The 9,916-nt window shown below is 36.1% G+C and overlaps 1 protein-coding gene across 1 annotated transcript; it reads left to right on the plus strand.

The window, feature by feature from the left end:
• Nucleotides 1-1,449: 1,449 nt before the first annotated feature.
• On the plus strand, nt 1,450-9,013 carry LOC132057133 (ATP-dependent zinc metalloprotease FTSH 10, mitochondrial-like). The gene is made up of 8 exons (XM_059449589.1): nt 1,450-1,809; nt 1,900-2,116; nt 2,563-2,637; nt 3,302-3,432; nt 5,061-5,549; nt 5,704-6,471; nt 7,809-8,036; nt 8,315-9,013. Exons 1-8 carry the CDS (start codon nt 1,750-1,752, stop codon nt 8,792-8,794), a joined length of 2,448 nt encoding a protein of 815 aa, XP_059305572.1. The 5' UTR covers nt 1,450-1,749; the 3' UTR covers nt 8,795-9,013.
• Nucleotides 9,014-9,916: the final 903 nt, after the last annotated feature.

The raw sequence follows: 9,916 nt of genomic DNA on the forward strand, positions 1-9,916 counted from the left end.
TGGTTGGTGTTGTTGTATTCACCAATACGACGATTGTATTCACTTTTTTGAGCTTTTTTTGTTAAATTTTTAGATTGTATTCATTTTTTTAGGGTGTATTTGTTAATTTTTGGTGTATCTATGTTTTTATGTATTCAGTTTTTACTCGTTATATTCATGAATACAGCGAGCCCGTTCATGAATACAAATAGTCATTTCATGAATACAGTGGAAAAAGCAGCTACAAATTAATACAGTTGAGTTGAATACATTTGACTTGAATACAACTTAGTTGAATACATCTGACTTGAATACAACGAAATCTGAACTTGAATACGACAAAATCGACTCGCGAATTTTAAATACAATCTACTGTAGCGTGTGAATACAATTTACTGTAGCTACGAAATGTAATTAGCTAAAGTGTAGCTATGCCAAATTTTTAACCCTCAAAATGTAGTCATTTATGTAAGTTTCCCTAATATTTACCCGAGTACCCCTCGCCCAAAACCCTTCATTGATGATACTAAGAGAAGGATTGAGTAGTCATACATGATACCATCTCAGTATGTTTATATACCACGATGGTATTGCAGAGAAATTAAGAGTGTCTCATTAAAGGACTGAAGCAGTCCTCTACGATACCATCACAATACAGTCAGGCCTCTCTATAATAGTCAAGTTTTTTCGGAACATATTGTTTATGCTATAATTTACTTCTCTATAACAACATTTCACCTATAACAGCAACAACCAACTTTATAAAAGTACGCTCTTTATAAAATTGCCCCATATAATAACTATCTTCTTTTTTTGGTAATAATTAACCATCTTTATGAAAATAGAATATCTATGATTACCAATAATAAGTGTAGAGAGTTTGACCAAATATTTGATCGTTTAATACACTATTTATGACAAAAAAAGAATCAAATGAATATATATATTTTCATCATTAAATGGGTTTTCCTTCCTTCTACAAAGTGTGATTAAGCTTAGAATTTGACAATTAAAAATGAAAAATTAGATTTTATGCATCCTTTTTGCCTATAACAACCAACTATTATTTAAATGCCAAATCTTTGTTATAGGATGTATAACAACAATTCTCTATAATAGTCAAAAAATTCGGATCCAACGATCTTTGTTATAGAGAGGTTTGACTGTATATGCATATAAGATGATGGTCCTATACAAATTTTTGTTTAGAAAAGTGCGTCTTTTGAATAATTACATATGATACTATCTCAGAATATTTATGTGCTATATTGATATCATAATTATGAGGACATTCCGGGTAAATAGTTTGATGGCATGAAAGTAAAGAGTAAGGGCAGGTAATTATTTTGTTTTTCAAGGGCAGGGATGGTCTTTCATTTTTTTTTTTTTTTTTGGTTTTTTTGGGGTCAAAATCTCATATAAGTACAAAGCTGTGGCTTATCCTACAGACCACAGAAAAGAACAGCAATGACCAAACTACCCCTAAAATCTTACTCAATGAATACTGCCTTCTAAGGTTAAATAAGTAAATAATCAAAATTTCGTCTTTGCTCTTTCACGCAAACTTCTCCGTTTTTCTGCATATTCTGCCACACCTATACTATAATATAAACTCCAAATGAAAAAAATTCCTACAAATCTCTGAAAATTTGATTTTTTTTTTTATTTTCGGTGATATTAACAATCGATTTGCCGTTTGCATAATCGATTTCTAAGTTCTAAGAATTTGAAATCGTTGAAAAAAAAAGAAGGAAATTCTATGTTGAAAAAATGATTCTTTCACGTATTGGCCGTTCTATATCTAAAGCTTCTCGCGTCAATATTCACAAAGTAAGTTTTTTTTCCTTAATTTTTGTTGATCAAATTCCTTTTTTTTTTTTTTTTTTTTTTAAAATTTATGATTTTGTGATTTTTTTTTAGGGTGGTGGATATGGCGTGAGGTCGGCGGTGTTGGATGAGGTGTCCACGAGCGGCGACGGCGCGTGCGTTACACGCGTTGATGGTGGCGGGTTAGGGTTTGTGAGGAGCTATTTGACATCATCGGTTATTGGAGGTGGAAAGCAGGGTTTGAGTAACCCGCAGCGCGTGAATTACACGCTCCGGAGGTTTTTCTGCAGTGAAAGGCCAAAGAGAAGAAGTAAAGAAATGAGAATAGAAATTGAGCTATTTTTTTGAGAAAGTATACTTTTTTTGTTACGTAAATATACCCTTAGGCCAACTAGTTTACCAAACATGGCCGAAGTATACACTACCTATCTATGTTGCTGGGATTCTCCAAAAATGTTGCCGCAACCGTGTCGGATTCTCCAAAAATGCACTACTTTTGGAGTATCCGACACGCACCCGTCGACATTTTGGAAGAGTCCGAGCAACATAGCTACCTAAACACTTCACCTGTATATGTTGTGTATAGGTATGTATATTATATGTAGAGGTATGTATAGTAACTATACACTACCTAGACACTGTGTACATACTTTGTAAACTAGATGGCCGAATGGTATTTGGCTGTAATTTTCCCTTTTTGTTTGCTCTTTTACTTGGTTTCCAATGCTTATTTTGTTGAATTGTTGATTTTTGTAGACTATGAGAACTATTATCCAAAGAACAAGAAAGAAATTCCCAAAGCAAATAATCAAAAGGCTGAAAGTGGCAAAGGTATGATAGCGCGTTATTTATGTATTTTGGTATGTGTAATTATGTATGGATTATTTCTAGTGTGAGTGGCGTTTTCTTTATGTAATGTATAAACCAACAACTGTGCCTCAATACAACAACAACAACAACAACAACCCAGTGAAATCCCACAACGTGAGGTCTGGGAACAACTGTGCCTCTATCTCAGTTGAAATTGAGATATACAACAACTATGCCTCAGTACCAAATATGAATCCTCATTTCTTCATTTAAGCTCAAATCATATCATCAAGATAAACAGTGAATAAGGAGAGAAATCGTTAAAAATATATGTAAGTACTTCTATTACTACTAATACTAAAAAGTTCCATACGAGTCTAAAACCTATCGTCAACTAGTAGCTATCACTTATATGGATCATTTTCTTCCATGGTGCCCTATCTTTAGCTAAGTCTGTATTGATACCGAGATTTTCCAGGTCTTTTGAGACCACTTTCATTAATGATTTATATATGCTTCTTTTAATTTTGTAAGGCGTTAGTTAGTATGGAGATGCAATATATGTAAGAAATTGGTTGTAGAATTATATGAAAATCACGGAGAAACCCATGTTCTTCTCCTCTTTAATGCTTTATTTGTGGGTTGTGTACAATGAAAAATCTTGCTTTGGTTTGTGTTGTTGCAGAGGAAGGTGCAGGTGAGCAAGGAAATCCTCAAGAGAACTTCATGAAGCTAAACTACAATTTGCTAACACCCTTGTTATTTATTGGGTTTATTCTGTCATCTATCCTCTTATCTCCTCGAGAGCAGCAGGAGGTTAGTGCTTAAACAAAGTTTTTTCTCTCATGCCGATCTTGTCCGTCCCCCTTCCCCCAAAAAAACCCTTTATCTTTTTTACTGGAAGTGGATGAGTATAGGGCCTTTGGCGCTAATAAGAATGTTAGCTCGATATAAGAAAATTGATCTTAAACATTTCAATATTTATGTGAAGACCAATTTTACCTCTACATTAATTGCATGGGATACAAAAACACAGTCAGCCACCCGTGGGAGAATTAGTCACTTGGATAGAAGATGTTAAATGTAGGGTAGCAATGGCACTTCTTTGCCTTTCCGTAATTTTAAAAAATCTCCTTTTAAGCTATAGAAGATTTGCAGTTAATGTTTTTACAATTAATGTGAATTTTCTTGTTTATATGATGAGTCATAATGGAAAAATGATCAGAAATGCACAACTTTTGTAGGTTGAGTCATTACATGGAACCATTTGCTTGTAGATACTGGATAGTAAAAATGCTAGCTAGCTTTAGCTGTCCTGAAGTGGTTGTTCTTTTCAGAAAGCGGTAGGGTGATAAAACTTGCTACTCAATTGCCGGCTCAAAAAGCAAGGCAAATGAATCCATTGATTTAGGCCTCAAAAATTAGGGAAAATTAAAAATATTATATGTATATAATATTGTACTATAATTTATATGACAATTGTTGATTAAAGATTTCAAAATTTATGTTGATTTTTAGGATTTGGGTTAGGTTCTGACAAATAAGGAATTTCTCTCTCATTTTTTTTTTGGTAAAATTTCTCTCTCTCATTAATTAGTACATTAACCTCCTTCGGGTTATGTTTTTCCTCCTTTGAGTATCGTTCATTTTTCCTATTTTGACGAGTTGCTTTCCAATTTCAACTAAGTTTTCCTAAATAACGTATTTTGCTTTTCCCTGTTTGATTGATATATGTAATAGAAAATAAGTCCTAAATCTAATTAACCCCCCGTGGTTATTCAAAGAAGATGAAGTCATTTGGCATTTATGGAAGACTTGATCATGTTTTCCTATGATTATGGTCTTCTTTATGGTTTTCCTATGATTATGGTCTTCTTTATGGTAATTTAAAGACCTAGGTTTATATATGATACATAGGCTTTGTGTTCCTAGTTGTTATTACCTCTTTTTATATTTACAAATCCAAATTTGGTTGATCGGTGCATGGAGTAGAGTTTACCACACATGCCAGAACAAGACATTTATCATTTCTATTATCCTATTTACGACAAGTTATGCCATGAGGTGATGGTCCTGCATTTCACTAGCTATTAAATTGCCTACTTGTTGAATGAGCATAGAAGAATCAGAATGAATCTCAGTGCTCATTCTACTTCATACAACCATTTGCAACTTTCCTTTTTACAGCTCACTACTTTTGCTGATATCTTATTCTTGCTTAAAACACATATTTTTGATGAAGAATTTCTCATCAGTATAACAATATATCAGTGAATTAATGAAACGATGTGACTTCTCTAAAAATTTTAATCGTTTAACTGATGATTGGTGAGTAAAGCATAGTATAATTGAAAGGACAGTTCTCTCATCTTCAGTGATTGGTTATCTTCTGTAATTTGCTTCGCTTTCTTCTCACAACAACTTTCCTAAATGTACATTTTCAGATTAGCTTCCAAGAGTTCAAAAACAGGCTGCTTGAAGCTGGTCTTGTTGATAGAATTGTTGTTACTAACAAATCTGTGGCCAAAGTTTATGTGAAAAGCTCTGCACCTGGTCCTAATCAAATTGGTGATGATACTGTTCAAGGTCCTGTAACTGGTTCAAATGATAGAAGAAACACGGGCCAGTACAAATATTATTTTAACATTGGGAGTGTCGAGTCATTCGAGGAGAAGCTTGAAGAAGCACAGGAGGCATTAAGAATAGATCCTCATAATTATGTGCCTGTTACATATGTTGATGAGTTGAATTGGTTCCAAGAAGTGATGAAGTTTGGTCCAACAGTGTTGCTTCTTGTTGTCCTTTATTTTATGGGACGGAGAGTGCAGGGTGGGATAGGTGGAGTTGGAGGCCCTGGTGGAAAAAATGGTCGTGGAATATTTAACATTGGTAAAGCACATTTCACAAAGATGGATAAAAATGCCAAGAATAAGGTGAATCTTACTTTCTAACCATGCACTAGTGTCAAACTTGGGTGCAGATTCAGAAGTATTGATAGTGTTTTTAAAAGCTATATTTGTAGATGCTTCGTGCCATGTTATTTCATGATTAATTCTTGGAAAGTCTGTTGACATGTCCTTGGTACAGGTGTTCTTCAAAGACGTGGCTGGATGTGACGAGGCAAAGCAAGAAATCATGGAGTTCGTCCACTTTCTTAAAAACCCCAAGAAATATGAGCAGTTGGGAGCCAAAATTCCCAAGGGTGCTCTTCTAGTGGGTCCTCCTGGGACTGGCAAGACGCTTCTGGCCAAAGCTACAGCTGGAGAGTCTGGTGTACCTTTTCTCTCTATTTCCGGGTCAGACTTTATGGAGATGTTTGTTGGTGTTGGACCAGCCAGAGTTAGGAGCTTATTTCAGGAGGCAAGGCAGTGTGCACCTAGTATAATTTTCATTGATGAGATTGATGCCATTGGTCGAGCAAGAGGGCGAGGTGGCTTTTCTGGAGGACATGATGAACGTGAAAGCACTTTAAATCAACTGCTTGTTGAAATGGACGGTTTTGCAACCACGTCAGGTGTGGTTATACTTGCTGGGACAAATAGACCTGATATATTAGACAAAGCCTTGTTAAGACCCGGTCGATTTGATCGTCAAATTACCATAGACAAACCAGACATAAAAGGCCGTGATCAGATATTCCGGATCTATTTGAGCAAGTTGAAACTTGACCATGAGGCATCCTTTTATTCACAGAGGCTTGCTGCTCTAACACCAGGATTTGCCGGAGCAGACATTGCAAATGTTTGTAATGAAGCTGCTTTAATTGCCGCAAGGAATGAGAGCACAATAATTACAATGCAACATTTTGAGGCAGCAATAGATAGGGTAATTGGAGGTCTTGAGAAGAAGAATAAGGTATCCATCCTCAGTTTTTCCCTTCCACTATCTACTTTGCATTTTACATTGCATTGGTGGATAAGAAATTTTCAATACTAAACATTTCATATAATTTTCTTTATTCTGGATCTTGGTTATGGAATACATTGTTTTCAGCTTGAAATGCTTAGATTTGTGCAACTCATCGCAGAAATAGAAAGGAATAGAGACCGATAATAAAAAATAGAAAGGAATAGAGCGAAATGCTTGAATTTACATATGCTTACTATTTCTAAACTCAAAAGAGATAAAAACAACTGGGGATACTATGTGATTTATTAATATCTAAATCTTAGTGCCTCTCCCCATGACTTGCTGGACCAACCAACCGGGATCTACCACTCAGTTGCTAATGGAAAACATATATAATTATGATTTTATCAGAAGATGTTTTTATTACTTTCTGGGGGAAGTGGTATATTGATATAAAAGTCCTAAAACCTTTAGAACTGATCACAATTTTATAAGAGTTCTACAACCTTTAAAACTAATTACAAAGGTCCTTTTTTTTTTTTTTGTATAATTGGGGGTGTGTGTATTTCACGTCAATGAAGTTTTTTTGGTGATGTTCTAATTTGTCGAGAAACCTACGGTCATTTGGGTGCAACTACTCTTCTAAAGGCCAGGCCTGAAGCTCCTTTTAGCAGGTGGGAAATCTGATTTTTGGTGGCAAAGATCCGATATACCCATTCAAAGAATAGCCGCTTTTATTACAGTGTCCCACAAAGTCAGTACAACTAGAGTGACCATTTGTTGAATATCCTTCAGCCAAAACTTGTTTGCGGGCATCATAGATCTGAAGATATTCCATGTAAGAACTCTTTTTGGAGGGGTTTGAGTTGGAAGCTGTCGTGACATTTTGGTCCTTTGCTGCCATATTCAGGGATGTCCATGAAGTTTTTTTGGAAAGTTTTGTTCTGGGTATTGAGATTGTTTTTTTAATTTGTTTAAGAAGTAACATTTTGGAGAATATTTGAAGTGAAAGTAGTCCTGGTATACTCCACTTCAACACCATTATAATTGCTTCTTGTTGACTTGATGAGCATGGAACCAACTTGGCAGGGAGAGGGTAGGTGGGCAAAGCAAAGGTTGACCTTTCTGTGCATTCTGGTCCATTTTCCTTTTTTATCTTTCTTTTGTCTACTTTTTCTTAAAAAGAGAATTTGGATGGACGCCCCACTTTGGGGAAGTATGATGTGGCTAGTGTTAGAAATTTCTGGTCCAGTTTTAGGTTGAGTTGTGAAGTTTTAAGGGTAAATAATTTCGTTTATTTTGGATGACGTCACATCTCAAAGCTTCCTGTGTGCTTTCTGCAGGTCATAAGCAAGCTAGAGAGGCGGACAGTTGCCTACCATGAATCTGGTCATGCTGTTGCTGGTTGGTTCTTGGAACATGCAGAACTATTACTAAAAGTGACAATTGTTCCTAGGGGTACTGCTGCCTTGGGATTTGCTCAGTATGTTCCTAATGAAAATCTTTTAATGACTAAGGAACAGCTGTTTGATGTGACATGCATGACTCTTGGAGGTCGAGCTGCTGAGCAGGTGAACATATAGGGAAGAAATATTATCTTGCTTTAGTATTTTTACCTGTAGTAGCTCAGGATATGATAGCTCTGATTTGAGTGGATTTTATAGGATAAACTCCTTATTAGTTTATCGTGTGAGAAAATTTAGTACATTGTGTATGAATCATTTTGTTTTTTAAATGCTAATCAGCAGCTTCACTTTTCTACCGTAATAGAAGCTTGGTTTTTCTTACCTTTTCTCAACTAAATAAGATACCTGAAAGTGTAGTCATTTGGATTTTATTTGTTGACTAGGTTTTGATTGGGAAGATCTCGACTGGTGCCCAAAATGATTTGGAGAAAGTCACCAAAATGACGTATGCACAAGTAGCAGTCTATGGTTTCAGTGACAAGGTTGGTCTTCTTTCTTTCCCACAAAGAGAAGATGGATTTGAGATGTCAAAACCTTACAGTAGCAAGACAGCAGCAATTATTGACAATGAAGTAAGGGAATGGGTCTCCAAGGCATATGAACGTACTGTGCAACTCATAGAGGAGCACAAAGAACATGTGGCGCAGATTGCAGAGTTACTACTTGAAAAAGAGGTCCTTCATCAAGATGATCTGATTAAGGTATTAGGTGAACGCCCATTCAAGAGTCTTGAGCCCACAAACTATGATAGATTCAAGCAAGGATTTGAAGAAGAGAACAAAGAAACAAAAGATAATGCTGAAAATATGACTGTAGAAGATAATGGATCATCGCCAGTCGTACCTGAGGTTGTCCCAGTATAGTTGTGGGGGTGGTGCTTTGTAAATGATAATATGGTGTAGTTGCTGTCTGGTGTTCACTTCTTATTAGAAAATTGTAGAAGTTAGAAAAAACATGTCTTGATATTAATAACACAGAAATCAGTTTCTCATTTTGTGCACTCCATGATATTGCGAAGAAAAAGAGAAGAACAAAAATGAGGTGAAAGAGATACTATAATCTAATTGTATCAGTGTTTGTAATGGCTGTTTCTCTTTATAGTACTTGCTTACAGGTATTTCTTGTAGCCACGGCAGAGGCCCTATTCTTTAGTAATCTAATTTACAGGACTTCCAGAGGCTGCATAAATTTAATCTACCAGACTAAATGTGGTTGCAGAAATCTAGTTTACCAGATTTCCAGTTGCAGTGTGTTATTCCCAACTGTTTCCAATGCAGTAAAGGTATGTTATTCTATTTATCTTTGTTGTTAGGGGTAAGTGTACAGATAGACCATTGTGGTTTAACTTGGTCCCCCGACCCCGCGCATAGTGGAGCTGCTTTGTGGATCGCTACTTCCTTTATTTTTGTTGCTGTTAAGGGTATTTCCATGGGTTTGCCTTGATCCGTATTCATACCAAGGTATTGAATGATCCCAGGCCGTTGCTTTCTATTCATAGAATAGAAAATGCATACAGCTCTGGTTGCTGGTTGAGCTGGTTCGATGGCTTTTGATTACGTTAGACAACAACAAAACTGTGATCGAGATAAACTTTTTTCTAGAGGGAAAAAAACTCCCAAGATAATTGGCGTACTTAGAAGCAGTCCATGGTTCCAATGTCAAATTAGTGCAATCTGATGCACGTAGCATTTCACATTCACGCAGGGTTCGGGAAAGGGCCACATCCCAAGACATGAAGCATCACGTGCTCCGATCCAAATTGGCACAACAAAATAGGGGTCTTCGTCTTGTCCATTCTTCTGTGGGTCCCACAAGGGAATCGATAATTGAGAAGGAACATGACATCCTTCCGTTTGGTTTGTATGTAAGACTGATAATGGCAGCTGAAATCTATAGAGAACTTTGTCTTGGACCTCAAATTAAACACACAAGCTGGCTGATACTCTTCGGCTGGCTGACCGTTATTTGGCGGTTAAATTAGTATG

The sequence above is a fragment of the Lycium ferocissimum genome, chromosome 5 (genome assembly GCF_029784015.1).
Source record: "Lycium ferocissimum isolate CSIRO_LF1 chromosome 5, AGI_CSIRO_Lferr_CH_V1, whole genome shotgun sequence".
Lineage (NCBI taxonomy): Eukaryota > Viridiplantae > Streptophyta > Magnoliopsida > Solanales > Solanaceae > Lycium > Lycium ferocissimum.